This window comes from Rhopalosiphum maidis, chromosome 2, assembly GCF_003676215.2.
Source record: "Rhopalosiphum maidis isolate BTI-1 chromosome 2, ASM367621v3, whole genome shotgun sequence".
NCBI classification, from domain to species: Eukaryota; Metazoa; Arthropoda; class Insecta; order Hemiptera; family Aphididae; genus Rhopalosiphum; species Rhopalosiphum maidis.
The window spans coordinates 34,433,418-34,451,601 of record NC_040878.1 but is presented as its reverse complement, the minus strand read 5'-3'; the positions used below and the strand labels follow the sequence as shown (position 1 = coordinate 34,451,601).

Below are 18,184 nucleotides of genomic sequence, written 5' to 3'. Positions count from 1 at the left end.
ATATAAATGGCATAATAAATTGGTATAGTAATTTATAGCTCAAATCGTCATTACAAATTCGATTTATAAACCAATTAATAATCAAACATAATGATAATAATTTAATAGTTTATTAGTTAAAATAAAAATATGAAACATCAAAAAAAAAACTATATAATGCTAAGGTATGGATAAAAATAAAAATATTTAATCTAAAAAGAAATACAAAACATTTTTTAAGCTAAAAGCCAACATAAAGTCATTAGTAAAGAAGGCGTGCATCCAATTTTTTTTTTTAAATAATAATTGCTAGTTTTGATGGGAAACGTATACCTCTAATCAATCATAAAAACGTATATAATAGTAGTTGACACAATTGAAATTCAAACAAAAATTTTTTTTTTTTAATATTAATATTTTCATTAAAATTCCTCAAGAAACTTTAATATAACTATATATAATATGATATAATTATATAATATACATCAACAGTTTCTAAATATTAGTATGGTTTAAAATAAAATCATAGATAACAGATATTTAGGTACCCAATAAATATATATAGGTGTTTATATATTGAACATTTAAACTTAACTTCACTTGAAAAATAAATAAAAGTATAATTATTCTTTATTATGGTATTTATCAAAAAATATTTTTTTTTTAAATAAAATTGAAAGTAAAAGTAATGTATAATTTAGGTAATCCTGGTAAGATTATTGTATAGTTTATATTATTATAACAACAAAAACCCTATTTTTATTTTATTATAGTTTTTATACGTTTAATGCAAATATACAATACAATCGAAATGTAAAAGATCAAAAACTTAAATCAATGTTGTATCGAAAGACGAAATAATATACGTGGATGCTTAAATGAGAAAACAGTTATGGAAAATCGAATTTCTTATTGTTACTCTTTAGTATTTTTACAAGTAGTACCTACACAGTCTAAACTATAATATTTTTAATTGATTAATTCAGTATATGAACAAATACAATATTTATGAATAATACATTTTAAACAACTAATTATAAGCCTAATTCAAATTTTAAATTATGACAAAAACTTTGTATCTAAATATATTAAAATAGTTGTCAAAGTACTTTGAGATAAACTAACACAATTTATATGATGAATTTATGAAATATCGTGTCCTAAATCATATAAATTTTTCTGTAGATACTCATATTATTATTATTATTATTAATATATTACATACCCAGATATAGTTAGACATTAGACAATATTGCACATACACAAGATTAAACTAGAAAATATAAAATTATCTTATCATAAAACCTTTTCATAATGTTGGTGTACAGTATACAGTTATACTTAATTATAATTTTTACAAACACATTAAGCTGGTCAATGGGTATTGATAAAAAATAAAAATATATATATAAATCAAATAAAAAACAAAACAAAACAAAAAGGAAAACGTACCCGTTTACACAACTATTTTAACTTTATATGAATATAGCAAGTTATAAAAATATGGATGTGTAATAAAAATGTTATGTATAGTTCGTTTACAGTAAGCAATTTATATAACCACTATATATCCTTATGAATTTTTAACAGTAAACATATTTTTTTTTTATTATTTAGCTGTAAACCGCCTAGCTATATTTACTTGCGATCATATTTATGATGATAAGTTAATGGAAATTGAAACATGCCTATATGAGTGCCCGTATAAAATATATAAGTTTCACTTACACTATAAATATTACATTTTGGCCAATTTGTTACGTAAAATTAAAATATTATGAAAAGTAAAACTTTATACCACTTTGAATTTTTATGTTTGCTTGCATAAATTATTACCGCCGGTAACACTCACGAGAGCATCGAACCGCGTACTGTTTACAGAATCCCATTGATAGACTGCTGCTGCTGCATGCCCCTTAAATCTTTCTACATTGCGGTGCGCATGCGTGTAGCGTTCAGGTAAAATTTTTTTTTTAAAAGCATCGGAAGCTAATTTTGTTAACAAACCAATACAAATATTTGAAAAGTAGGGAATCGATTAAATTAAAAATAACAATCCGTCGATTTGTTTAATGTAAACTCTTAAATTATTGTAAGCTTATACAAATCGTTTTTCCGGAAGTTAAAAAAAAATATATTAAATGATTTTTAGGTATAATATAATATTTATTATTTACATAATAATATATATTTAAATACTTTATAAACTTTGAACTTTAAATTAAGTGCTAGCAAATAAACCCAAGGATCACATTAAAATTAAATTCTTAACTTCATATTGATTTTTTTATACATAATGTGTGGCACACGCTTATCAAAAAAAAATATTTCCAAATTTTTCATTACTAAACTTATTTTATAAATTCGTAAATTTCCAGATACATTTGAAGGTCTATAAAATAGTGGTGAATGGTCAAGGGGTACGCGAATGAAAAAAATGCTGCTTTAAAGCATTAATAAATTATCTATAGTCTACTTATATATACATGAATATTTTTTTATTAAACAATCATATATGTACCTATATGTTATAAAATTTAATAAGTGAAATTAAATAATATTCATTTGAATAAGACTTAAGCTTATAAAATGAATAACACAATATTTTAACTCAATAATATTTAAGTCATCATAACTAGCTGTTTCTACTGCATATACACTACATGGTATATAATTACTAGAAGTTATCAACTATAATGTACATATAACACATTATGTATGTACTTTCTAAAATGGAACAATTAGATTTTGTCTAAATTTGGTTATATTGGCAATTTAGTGTTTAACATTAATGTAACTTAAAATGCATTTCTAATTAATAAAACTAATTGCTAACCATAAATAACTCAAGTCTTAGTTAATCGTTTATTTACGTTATAGTTTAAGGAAAAATTAATTCTAGTTCGAAATTAATTTAAAATAAAAACTACTTAGGCATATAATTAAATCTTTATAGAATATTATAATCACTATGGTTATGATTTAAGTAATTTATTAAACCATTGTAAAATAGACATGTTGAGAAAGTCATCTTCAATTTAAGTTACATAACATACAAATTATGTATTAATTTATAATATAAAATAATAATACAATATTATGCATCAACATGAAATAATTTTGATTATAACATTCACAACTATACCTACGCATTGACGATTCAATGAAAATGGTTTCTTTCAGATCCATCATCATTAAGTTAATAAGTATTATACTGTTTATGTAAGACATGCATATTATTTTAATTCTACAATAATAATTATTTATAATAAAAAATATTTGCATAAAAATTAAATTTAAATTTATTTTAACTAAATCATATAGTAAACAAGTTGTTTAAGTGAATTTATTGAATTGTGGAAAGCATTGGTTTTATAGTGAAACTTTTTGGTATGTAATGAATAATCAACGTTTTATGTTACATCTTAAAAGCTCAACAATTAAGTCTGCTTCCTCAGTTGTAAAAACTAAGCAAAAATTCTTATAGCCAATAGCCCAATCAACCGAAATTGTTATTATTAATAATAAAAACAAATTTAGATATACTTTGGTATTAAGTTTCTCCACGCGTAAGTAAAAATGTCGAATAATATATTCATCAACCTGGTTTTTGAAAAAAACCACCAGACGCCGATTTTAACAGGCTTCTCTCGAATTGTGTTTTATTGTTAAAAAATCTACGCGTGTCAAATGGTTAATATTTATGGGTTCATATTCGAATTTTGAACTAAATATAAACTTTTTTTATGTAATTCAATTACACTCTAAAAACAGTAAATAATAAAACGAAAAATATCATAGAGTTTTGTTAACATAAAATATAAATATTGATAACGATAAAAAATTAAAGCATTAAATTATATTTCTTATGTCTATAATCTTAAATACAATAGATATTGTTCCAGATATAATATTTTATACACAACAAAGCCTGTATACCTATAGATATAAGGAAAAAATATAGTATAGAATAAGTTTATTGTTTATAGCAATACGTTTTATTTGAGATATTTTTTAGATTACATAGATAAAATTAATGTATCGTTATTAAATAATTAATGAGATCAAACAGAGAATGATAGCATTGAATTTGGAAGTTTGCATAACTAATAAGAGTGTTAGTTCAATTTTTAAATCGATAATCAAGGCTAGTTTTGTGATCAAAAAAATAAATATTTTCCACGTGGAGATGTCAACACTCAACAGAAACGAGGTCTGTGAATAAATAATAACCACTACATAATAATAATATTATTATATATAAGTTGACGTCACGCAACAAACCATTGGCAATGCATCGCCCGGGGTAGATTTGATGAGGATAACGAGTATTATGACGGAGCCCGTCAATTACACGGTTGAGCATATTGTGTTTTAATCCACATTGTAAATGTATAATTATTATTACGGCCACCGAACAGCGATATCGATTATTATCTAGTACTTACCTGCCTATATCAGCTATATCATAATATGTACCGGCTGTTCGGTACACCATTATAAGGATTCTAACCGGTGAATAGTGTTTACACGGACCGCTAGACGGCTGCATGCAAATTTCGCCGATCCGTTTTACAAAAAATGCAACTTTTAAATATTTTAAGTTTGAGTTGATAAACAACAGCAGGTTTATCATGTGATGCGTTATAAACTATAAATTGTTAATTTCAAAAAACATATACATTTATATAAACTCAATTAAATGTATTCTCGTACCGTCAATATACGCGGCTTATACACATTTTTAGCCAATGACCGTGAAGTAAAAAAAAATGATCTACTCTATAATAAATCGTATTAAAAACAGATTGGATAAATATATCAGCTATTTAGTGAGTTAATAAATACACTAGGTCTGGTTTTGGATAATGAAAATAGAACGGCTTCTAAGCCCACGCAAAAATCAGTTAGTACTAATTCATTTTTCCCGCCCAAAAGCCATGACGTCAGAAGATGAAAAAAAATCATTTGAAAATAGACCATGCTATAAAATATTCATCTACTTTATTGCACTTTTATGGTATATTGTTATTAACGTATACGTGCATATTGTAAATAGTTGAACGGTGATAATAATTAACAATACTATATAAAGAACACGTATCATGAATATTGTTAAGTGTTTTATACAATACATGAAAGTACCTACATCCATATATTTTTTAACAATATTATTTCATAAAATGAAAAGTAAAACATTCAAACACACAAAAAATTAACATTACGACTTCAATCTAATTAATTTTATTAGTTACATCAGCGGATCGTAAGTAAGTATATCAATAAAAAGTTGTAAGTTATAATACTTTATAAACGTAGGCACACATATATACAATTCAATTTTATTAGGTAATACTATACCTATATTATATAGATTTGATTCATAGACATAAATGCAGTGCAGTACTCAGGATTTGTTTTCGGGGAAGGGGGCTTAAACATGCATACTTAATTCTATAGGAAAATAGGAAATAATTTAAAAACATATATATTATATATATACACATACTATTTAAAATAAAAATTTCGGGGTGGGCTTAAGCCCAAAAGCCTCCCCCCTGGATATGGCACTGCATGAATGAATACTTATTCATACCTATAATTCAACTATCTATTTCAATTAATGATGTATGGCTGTATAGATACTTTTCTTATTCATTAATATACCTAACCACCATATGTCCAAGTGAATTTAGGCATGATAGGTACAGATGAGTTATAAATCAAATTTAAACGAATATATTATATGAAAGTTATTCATACATTTTGGATGACATGCACTGTTATATGTATTAGTATTACATCATTTAATTGTTTATTGTATAGTCTAACTTATTTTACACAAAAAAATCATGACATCAGCTATTTCAAATAAACCAATGATCTAAATATACATTGTACTAAAATATAGTAGTTATCAATTATAGTCTTAAAAGATCAAGTTAGCCATAAAAATAAACAATAAATTATTTATTAAAATATGTATGATGCAAACACGTTTTAACTTCAAAAAATTCTCACCACTCAACTACTGTATAAACTAAGTATAAAACCAGTCAATCTTCATAATAATACCCATGAACCATTATACTATTTCATTGGAGTATATTATATAAATGGTACTACCTATGTACTACGTAGAAGTAGAGATTTGAATTGTTTATTGAACTTGATTGCCATCACATAGTAAATTATTTACTGTCGTGCCGTTTGTAGTAGGTATTGGCGCCACAAAATATATTTTAACAACAACTATAAGAACTAGCATAGAATTAAATTTCTACCTTGTAGGAAAATAATACCTATAAATGATTTGATTATTCACGTTAACATTTTCCAAACTATTTGGTATCTACTTATTAGTTTAAATTTACGTCCAATCTTGTAATAGTCTAAATATATATAAATGTATTTAGGAATCAAACTTTCTGTGATACTACTGATACTGTTAGCTTTTTTTTAAATATGAACTATTTTTTTCTTATCATCAAGCGCAAACGCAGGGGGGTTTTGGGTGTTAAACCCCCTTCGAAATATCAAGAACAAAAAATAAATTATCTGACAAATGAATTGTATGATATTTATTTAGATTTTTTCAAATGTTTATGATGTATATCTATTGCTTACTATATGAATTAAAATAGAAAAATTATTATATATAACACCTGCACGGGCTGCATGCATTAAATCTAAAATAATTTTAAAACGTTAATTCCACTTTTAAAACTACTAATTTAAAATAAATTGATATGATAATACACACCTTTTTATGTTAAATATATGTTTAAATGTATATTTCATATAGCATAAAATAGTATGCATATACGATATTACTATTAGGCTATATACTATGTACTTTATTATAATGGTATATGATAAAAATTACAAGTTACAAAACATACCAATTAGCTTGCAATTTTTATCTTTCTGGTTTTATACTGAATATAATATAGCCTGTAGACATGATTTTATAGAAGTAAAAATATATAACTTTAAAATATAAAACTACTTGCTTGTCGAAAGCCGTAGTACACACGTACTATATATATATATTATATTATTTACATTTGCATATTAAAACTTGTATACATCCTCAAAAAAAAAAAATAATATACAATTATGTCGTATTATGTTGAACGAGTTAAATTACTAATGTAAACAATTTACATTGTACAGACATTATCACAGTAGCGTTTATTAATATTATTCACGTGTACATTATAGGTATACCTAACCATGTACGGCATTTATGGATAAATGTCAAAAAATCTAAAAAGAATATCACAAAATTAACTTGTCGTCGTGTCATGTTTTATTAACTAACAAGATTAGCTGTATTTTTTTTTAGATTCTGAGCAAAGTAAAGAATGTATTGGTTTTACTATACCTACATACGTTTCTTTCTTTTTAGTATTATATCTTATATCTGTGGGTGGAACTACTCTAAAAGTTTTATATGATATTTTAATTCAATTTTAAATTTGTATTTTTATGACTTTAAACCCGTAATATTTACTTAACCATTTACAACAACATCAACTAATTGTTATTTTATTATAACTTATTACAAATTAATATGAAAGTATTAAAATAAAATTCTTAAAAATAAAATAAAAAAGGTAAAAATCCTAAAAAATTAGATTTGTTATATATAAATATAGTTTTATAGACTACAGTATTAGAAACTTACCTATATATAAACAACATGTTCAATAATATAAAAAAAATGTAGAGTTTATGAGAATACTACCTATTATGTTAAAAGAATCACCCTATATATAATAATGAATAACAATTTATTATACTGATTTTCATATTTAAATAGGTACTTATATTAATTTATAAACCCCACATTATAATATCGTTTCGGGTTACCAATTTAATAAATGCATTACAATAAAATAATAAGTATCTATTATGCATTAACTGACAAACAAAGGAATTAACATAAATGGGTTAAAAGTTTTAAGGTATCTAGTGTTATAATATGTAAAAAAAAAAGATCGAGGATAAGCCACGGCAGTGTTCAATACATCGTGTTTATGAGAACAGTATCGATGAAAAGTCAAAATCATTATCACGCGAAATGTATTTTACATGTTCGATGAAATGTTTTTCAGTGCCACGGGCCCTAACTTAATAGCTCTATTAACTGACTACACAAAAACCGATTGCCCGCGATATCTTAATTTCTTTAGAGATATCATCTGGGAGGGGATTGAAAAAAACACTACTAGTCTGGAAGCTATTTCGTTTCGGTACCAATTACGATCACAAGTGATAACATTTTTTTTTGTTTTTTCCTACTACGTGCACAATCGAAATGTTATGAGATTTTAGTATCGAATACAATGAATGTATGTTCAAATCTATAGAAACATTATAAGTACTATAACATGTATATTCAAGAGGATTAATCCTCAAAAACATGCGTTCAATGTTTACTAAATCCGTCGTTAAGTACGAGACACTGATCTCATGACATTCAAAGAAGTATATATTTTGGACTGGATTATGTTAAACGTTATTAATGTGTCCACTTTCTTTTATATTTCTATACAGCATAAATAACATGCACGTCAATCATCTGGGTATTTTGTTTTTTAAAATTAGTCATACAATTGTTTTTTTAAAAAGTATAGAAAATTCATTTTTCAATGTAAAAAGTTTTAATAAAATTCATAGTGGTTTATGATAAATAAAAGCTGCTATTCAAAACACACTATAATATATTTATTTATTAAATATAAAGTAAATATAACAATAGAATTACTAGTAAGTATATTAGTAATAGGAGGAGATGAAGAGTTAGGAAACTGATCCTATAAAAATAAAAATCAGTAGTTCTGAGCCTGTTGTCTCAAATCACAATAGAATTTGAAATTCATTTATTAAATTATTATTTATAATAATCAATAAGTAATAATTTTATAGACACGTATTAAAAGTATATGCAAAGACAAGATTCTTTATATAACTAGTCCGAGATAATGCTATTTTATAAGTAGGTAAATACGTACTTTTATATTACTACCACGCCAATAATAAACTATACGCTTGATCTAAAATTAAAGATTAGCTCCCTAACTGACTGAATAAAAGATCAAAAATAAAGTATAACTTTATATAATTCAATTTCAAATACAGTTAAAAATATATACATATAGTTATAAAATAACAAAAAGGTACTTGGTAAGTACCTTTATCGTGTGGTCAAGTATTATATTCTTATTCTAAAAATCTTGAAAACTAAAGTACGCATATTGTAATCATATATGAGATAACGTTACCAAATGAAAGTTTAAGTAGGTAATAAACAACTGTAGTCTGTACTGTATGGAAAAAAATCCTCCATAAACTTGCAATAAAAAAATGAATACATAATTATTTGTAAATGCTTTTTTTCATTGGTGAGATGGGCGGAGAGTAAATAACTTACTTAGATATTGAAAGATCCAAAACAGTTTGTTACTGTGACCCCAAGACAAAATCCCGAGTACAAGCTGGCAGGTGCGTGCGAATAACGGAAGGCATATAATTTATTTATGATGTGTATACAAATTGCACGGATGATGATCTCAATAGTCAACACTACAATGAAGTATTTTTTTCCCCAAACCGTTTTAAAAAGTGTGTACGCCTAGTTTTCCGGATATTAAAACTATTTAAAAACGCGACCGGTTCACGTGAGGTTACAAGCGCGCGTGTGTATCCGTTGTTCAATAAACGGTAGTTTTAATAGAAATTCAAACAGCCGCTCTAAAACAGCGTTCAATAACGTTTCCGCACTATTGAACTGAACGCACATCGATTCATACAATGTATGTACATCAATGTATAGTTAAATACAATATCATCAAAGTACATTATAGGGGAGTTTACCAAATTGCGCTTTTTTAAATCAGACTAATTGACTAAATAACAGCTATTGGTAATTTAAATAACTACAATAAATTAAATAATGAAAACTTATTAGTAAGCTATCACTATAATAAATATAGTTCTTTTTTCACATTTAATCAATTATTGTTTTATTTTAGCGCCATTATTAGTATATTGACCATAAAAATAAGAAGCGCAATTTGTACACTGATACATTATAATTGCAGTAAAACCTATATTATTATAGGATTTGAAATATTGTGCTACAATATTGTAATAATATAGCCATTGTGTTACATGCCTATATAGGCAGCTAATTACGATAACGATGACGCAAAATCCTCCGACGCTCAAGAATAGTTACAATCTTATAAATTATATTATATACAAGATGATTCTTTCGGCCACGTATTATATCGAAACGTACTACAAACGTCTATCAAAAAAAATTTTTCATAGACGAGCCATTAATTAAAAAAAAAATAAATATTTTTTATTGATGCAGTTATTTTTACTTTTTTTAATGACATTATACATTTTCAATTTAAATTTTATATTTATATGCAAAATATTTTTCTGAGTATTTCAATGTATGAAAATCAAATAATGAATAGTTAATTATATTTAAAAGTGTTTAAAGTATAGAAGATCGGAGTAGAGTGGTACAGGGATACTCTGTAAAATGTTCCACTTCTCCGCTCATCTTAACTTTAAAGACTTATAAGTGATTATAACTACTTCACCCATGGAAAATGAATGATTTTTGTATACGCAATACCTAAATAATCGTTAAGCATTTTGAATTGATGTGACGTGACATTCCAAATAATCATAAATATCAACGATTAAGTAAACATATATAGGTTAGGAGTATGTATACAATATCATGTAATGGGTATTTCGTGTTCAAAATCTTGAGAAATAAAATACTTATCTTTAAATTGAGAAAGTAAAACTTTATTATGTACCTACTAGTACTTTAATACAATATAATAAAAAAAAATCTATGAATCCCGATTTTTGTATACGCAATACCTAGTCGTTTATTTTTAAGTTAAACTATTTTAAATTACATATTTTATTAGACAATTATATGCCGTCATTTAAATAAACCGCCCGAATACCTAACAATGTGTATAGTGGGTGATAGACGCATTTTTTAAGGAACCCAGAGCAATCTGATTGACAACACGCGCTCAAACTGTTCGCCACAACTTTATGAAAAGACTTGCATCGCGTGCTATGAATAATAGATGATAGATGGTTATCGTATAGCTGCGTAATTTTTAAAAAATAAAATGATTAGGTATAATTGTCTAATAAAATATGCAAATAAAATGGTTAAAACTTAAAAATTAAGTATTGCTTATTCGTTAATCTGTAATCATTATAGTTCCGTGGTCTACTTAGTATTTAAATTAAGCCGTTATAATAAAAAGAACGCCGTTGTCTGTAAGAATATCTAATCGTCATACCACGTGACAGATGAGTAATGTTGTGTTTATGTATACTTCAATGAATATAAAAAAAAACAATAACGGGGAATAATAATATATAGGCTTCGTGTTTTAAAATGTACGTACATCTAAAACGGTATTTTTATCCAATTATTATTGTTTTTTTTTTCAGGTTTCAATATAACGATATATATATATTATAATATATTTCATATTTTTACAACTTCGGAATAATTAAATAACCATGAGATACAGAACATTACATAGATCCGATGATGATTATGATTAGTGGTGATAGAGAAATATTAAACATTCTTTTTCTTTTTTAATATATTTAAACTGAAATCGGTATGAAAAAATAAGATACAGATCTACATATATGCTAATTATCGACAAAAATATTTTCCTTTAGAAGTATGTATATATATTGTAGTTAATCTCTAACTAAAAAATATTACACTACGTACAAACATCTAACTAATTAATATCATAAAAAAGTATTGCTAATAATTGATGTAAGCAATATACAAATCTTAAATCAAGATTTTAATTTAAAAAATATCAATAGTGAAAATATTATTTTATTTTTATTATTAAGTAACTTTTTTAAACATATTATTATTTATTGAATCCAATACAATTATAATAATGTTCAATGTATAAGAGTTATTCTAAAAGGTAAAAAATATTTAAAGGTAATATTATTTAAATACATCATTATTGACATAATGAGAATTATCAACTAACATAAATTTATGATAAAAAAAATCATGATTCATAAAATTTATTTAAAAAAAGATCTAATTTAAAAATTAGACATCAAAATTACTTAAGGAATTTAAACATGAAAAATGCAGTAATAGTTATGTATCTACAACACAATATACATATTGCATAACTACTGCGAAATCTTATAATATTTAACTAACACTTACGTATATGTTTTGTTGTTAAAATGTATTATTTTTAATAATATACGAGTACCTAAATAATATAATAATCTTATCTAATACAAATTGCATGGCTAATATAGAACTCAATGAAAGGTCAGCAAAAATAAAAAATAAAATATTGAAATCTCATAAAATAAAGTACCTAATATAGTATATCACTCAAAATAAACTACAAATAAGCTGAATAGAGGGAATACAAAAATCGATTATCAGCACAAAGAAACAATAAAAAATACAAATGGCACAAAAATATGTAATATTTGTTTACGTATAACATAATACTAATCAAACACAAATATTCATAGAAGACTACATTTACTTATCTCTTATCAGTTATCGTATTAATCTTAATTTTAAACTTATGATCAGTAGCGGCAAATGGAGGGTGCATGAGGGTGCAGTTGCACCCACGAAAATTTATCTAAGGGGGCAAAAGTATCATTTTGCACCCACAGACAGCAGTAAAAATATATTATACTAATTTAAATATAGAATACAGTTTTACATTAAGACTTTTTTTATTACTTTCGAAAGAACAGCAGTTAAATATTAGGTGGTATGGGGAAACACCCCCACAAGTTTGTAAATCACCATAAACGTTTTCACCCACATGAGTTTCTACCAAATGCCGCTTATGCTTATGATGATCTACAAATTACCAAAACATGATCACTTACAGAAATCCAACTCGAGTAGAATACATAGGTAATATAATACCTGTAAACCCATACATTTTAAATCAAGTCCATCTAAAAGATATGATTTTAACTTTAACTTCGTATACGAATTAGATTTTAATCAATGTTTTTAAAGTAGGTACCTATTATGTCTCACATAATAATTTAGAACGACCTATTCACAAATATACACACCCATAAAATATGTAAACTAATATAATAATAAAGTATCTTACACATTTGCGATCACCTTATACAATTTATAATTAATATACACATTATAAAATATAATATATTTATTGTAACTTAACCTACGCAAATATTTATTACGTAAAGTTGTATATTATAGTCTAACAATAGGTCTCATCAACGGATCAAATACCGCTCAAAATACGCGACCTATAATTATTTCGCATCGTCTAACTCTTCTTATTTTAAACGAGGTTAACTTGTAAATTAAGCAATATCAATCATCAACTGACACTCCTTTGTTGTGATCGAACGTTAGATGGGTATTACTGGAAGCATGCCAAAATACCAAAATATGATCACGGTAAGCCGAAAAAAATGTAGATACCTATATATTTTATTTTCAGGGTATCAACACGTTTACTTCAAAAATCTAAGCTACGTCACATGCGTATTCAATTTAATGATTCAATTACGAAATAATTTCTTCAAAGTAATACCAAGATCAAATATCATATTTAAAAAAAACACTTCATGAATTCATACAATATATTAAAATTTTCTCATTGCTCAAAAATGTATCCATAAAAAAATCACGATTAAAAACCAATTTATGTCTCACTATACTCTGGATCTAAAATAGATAAAGATAGGAACGATTAGAAAATATGAACAATATTGCCTTCCAGACATCTAATAAAAGTATGATAAATATTTTTTATTGGATGAAAATAACTCGGCTTTTTATCTGCAATCTTTCTTTGCCTGAAGTAATAATTTTAGAAACTTCAATAAAATTATAGAAAGTAATACTACACACAATATTTGCATTTATTTTAGATATATTTAACTATTAAACTACCTATGTATAATATAATATATAATATAGTGTGTTTGTATTGTTACTGACTTACACATATTAGTTCTTAATAAACGACATTATATACGATTAATATAGGTACTATAAATATTACTCAAAATTATACGCTATTAATAAAAACGTGACTGATAAATAAAAAATGATTTACTATGTTTTTTTAACAATAAAAATACTTCCAATAACAAAAACAAAATTACACATTATGAAGAAGAATTGTAACAATTTTGTTTTCAATTTACATATATTATAACATTAAATACGATTATTTATAAAGCGTACTATTAACTAAGTGAAAATAAATAATTATTGGATATGAAAATTAAAACATCAAATAATTACCGTAGCAACATTCAAAGCAAACATACGGAATATATATAAAAAATATAATAATAATGTCAATAATTGTAAATACCAACCAATTTTCCAGAGAAAAATGTTTTTCGTATCTATTTTGAATATTATAACGTTCTTCTTCACTTGTGTTGTTTGTTTTCCAATAACTTTAGATGAAAGTCCACTATATAAGGAAGACTTTCAATCATTAAATCGCACTAACTACCCAGAAACAATGAGTATTGATGATGATATTCTTGCAAAAATAATCCGAACATTTTTGATATTTGGATATATAATATCGTTGATCATGATCATTTACGTATGTAAAAGCACTAATAAGAATCAGCCAAGTATTAGTGAATAACGACATCATGGTTACATTTATTTATGTTTATAAAATGTATTTTTAAATTTGTAATAAACTTGTATAAAAATATTTCTATACAATGTTAATTGTGTAACTATTATAATGCATCGATGTGTCACCTAATTAATAATTATTACAAAACGATATTTAAGGCTAGACTGATTATGTTCATCACATAACAAAACACAGATCATATTTCTTTATTTGAATTATCCATTTTAATCTGAACGGTAAATAGAGAACTTGACAACCCAGTTTATAAAATAAATTATGCGACAGCATGTAGTAGGTTTCATATGATATGTATAACATATCTACTTCTAGATTGATTAATTTCTAGACAAATGAATAATTTGTTTACAGTACTCTGAGCTGTTTCCTCGCATTTTGTAATAATACATTACACTCGTATAAGCTACTGGTCCTCTACAACGATTCGTTTATAAAACATCATATTCCAGTAGAATACACAATTGTATTATAAAAAAGTGTACATACGATAAGTTGCATACCTCCAAAGGAATTACAAAGAAGAAACTATTACTTATGTTAACCGATCCTTGAAATTAAATTTATATATGATCACCTCAAGTCGTTAATTATTAGCATATTCAATAGTTGACAAAAACTACTTTAAACTTATATCTTTAAAAAAATATCTCAAGTCATTATTTTCACCACACTAATAATGTCAAAATATTTTCAACGCGTAACTTTATTTAAATTAACAACATTATAAATTATGAATAAAATGTAACAAAGTAGATTTATTATGCTCATATTAAATCAACATAATATTTAACAGTATACTCCTTCCAAAATTCAGTTAGCATTACAGATGTGCAACATGTGTTGCGGAACTGCTATTGTCTGTGGCGCTACTACTATATTAATTTACATTCGAACGAACATTTTAGTCAAAGTATGATAAAAAAAAATGAAAAAAAAATACTATTTATACAGTACATTGGACAAATTAAATTACTTTTAAATAGTTATTTTGTATAAAAAAATCTATACTTAAATAGCTGCTTATTTTGGATGCATTATAATATTTTTCAAGTATTGTAAAGTGTAAATACAACAACAAAAACAAGAACTAGTCGAGGAAACCGCCCAAAAGTAGGTATACACGTATACGTTGTATGTAATTATGTGGTTTCATGTTCACACCTATGTAGCTATGGATCATTAAAAACGTTAAACTATACACTATTATTTACAAGCCGGTTGTCGATCGACCATTTACTAAAGCATTTTAAAATATTTTTCTCATCATTTATTATCAATAATAGACATTCATTTTGTGTTAATCTCATTTGCAATTGCTTACTATCATATAAATCATAAATTATGAAAACTAATTCAGTTTTTTTCAAGTTTTCAATGACCTTATAATATTTTTTAAATGTAATAATAAAAATATTTGGTTAACTGGTTTACTAAGCTAAAAACTCAAGTACGACTAAGTTTATAGTTAAATAATAATTATTAAGATCTATAATAAGCCTTAAAAAATCTTCCAAAATTATTAATATTTTTATAGCTTATTACTTTTATTTTCTTAGCCACTCGAGTAAGTCAGTAGAGCCGCACATAAAAATACTTTAAATAAATATTTACTGAATTATAACTATAATTTAATTTATAGTTCTAAAAGTAATACCTATATAAGTACAAAATATTTATAAATAACAATTAAATATTTTAGCTGTTTTTCAATACAATTTTTTTTGAGTATCAAACTACGTAATAATTTTTTTACTAGTCCAATTCACAAATAGATTTTAAATGCTATAAAAAACATAGTAGCATTGTATACAAAATATTTATATCAAACTAATATTATTCTAATTTCCTTGGAATATTGTAAAATTCATCTACAACATTAGAAACAATAAAAATTATGAATATAACTCAGTCATGCGCAAAAGCTATTGTGGTCCACGACTAAGACATAATCAGAACTAATCTGATGATTTGTAGGCGGTACCACGGTAATTAGTTGCCCAGTCATCGTCTATAAATTTAAATGATTCCCAGCACGTTCTCTGGGGTGAAAAGGTGTTTTGTATCCCGGAGGGAAAATATACTAGACACCTTATTTTCATTACGTATAATAACATAATAATATCCAAAATACCGCCGCTCAAAATGGTACACATATTAATGAAGGCACAATCCGTTAAATATTGTCTACAAACGATTTGAAAAAAATACCGACTATAGTTTCTACCCTACACAATTCACAAGTAATATTTCAGATGATTAATCGTCAAGAAATACGATAATTTCACTAATCGCACTCAATATATCATAATTAATGTTTGGTTAATTTTATAATAGCTTAATAAAAATATTGTATGCATACAGTACCGGTTAGTTAATTCCTTAGTATCCTACATATTAATTAACCAAACATTTTAAATCTACTGATTAAGTCATAGTTATTAAATAGCTAAATTAAAAAATTAGGTATGTATCTTAATTAAAATAAAAATACGTGAAATTGATACCGTATATCAAATACTACTGAAATTATAATTTTATTTTATTCAAAACTCCAACTCATAATTTGTAATATACATATTCAATCGGTTTAATTTATCAATTATATTTATTACTTGCTATAACAATAAAAAAAGTACATTCACATACGTATATACATTTCTCGCAGCCAATTGACTATTTCTCTCAAACCTCATTTCAACTTCATTGATTCCCCTTCCTCACTAACAGAATAAACTTCAGAGATCCTATATATTTCACAATAAATACTATTCTTTCCATATTCTTCTATCCACTTCTCACTATATTTTTACTTCTCTCGTTATCTGTTTACCAAGACTTTCCAACGAGCTCACTTCTTTTTCTTTATAACAAATTGTCATTCTGGCCATTCTTCTGTATTTTTTTCTATTGTTACCGTGTTTTTTATCTTACTTTATAAAATTATTACTACTTTTATTAATATAAACATTTTATTTTTCTTGTTTTTATGGGCTGTTTCCCCGTAATATTATCTTACAATAAATCAATATCCACTTACCTTACATTGTCCTTCCACACATATGTAAGGTCTTGAATAGTCTGTTCCATTGCAAGATGTGCCATCTATTACCTTCGGTTTTAAAGTGGCATAGAAGCGATATCCTATTGCTCGACAGTTCAATGCACATTGATTTGTAACTAAAACATTAAAATTTAATTTAAAGAAAAAATTACAAATAATTAAATTTTTTATAAAATAACAAAAACCGGTGCTTAATTTATATATATATATATATAGAATAGGTACTACATATTTGCTTTTATTATTTTCACATCACATAACTTATATTTGTTAACTATTTATCTAATAATAATTAATAACTTGATATAGTTTCAAAAAATTATTAAAAAATACTTTTAAGACGTCGTTATTTTAAAAATAATACTAATAAAACAATAATTTTATTATTTAA

General features: G+C 25.2%; 1 protein-coding gene across 1 annotated transcript in view; it reads right to left on the bottom strand.

The window, feature by feature from the left end:
• Positions 1-18,184, bottom strand: part of LOC113553345 (thrombospondin type-1 domain-containing protein 4) — a 59,805-nt gene that overhangs the window by 19,630 nt on the left and 21,991 nt on the right. Inside the window, exon 6 of the mRNA XM_026956642.1 lies at positions 17,770-17,909. Coding sequence (XP_026812443.1) covers positions 17,770-17,909 — 140 coding nt within the window. The remainder of the gene's footprint in view (positions 1-17,769; positions 17,910-18,184) is intronic.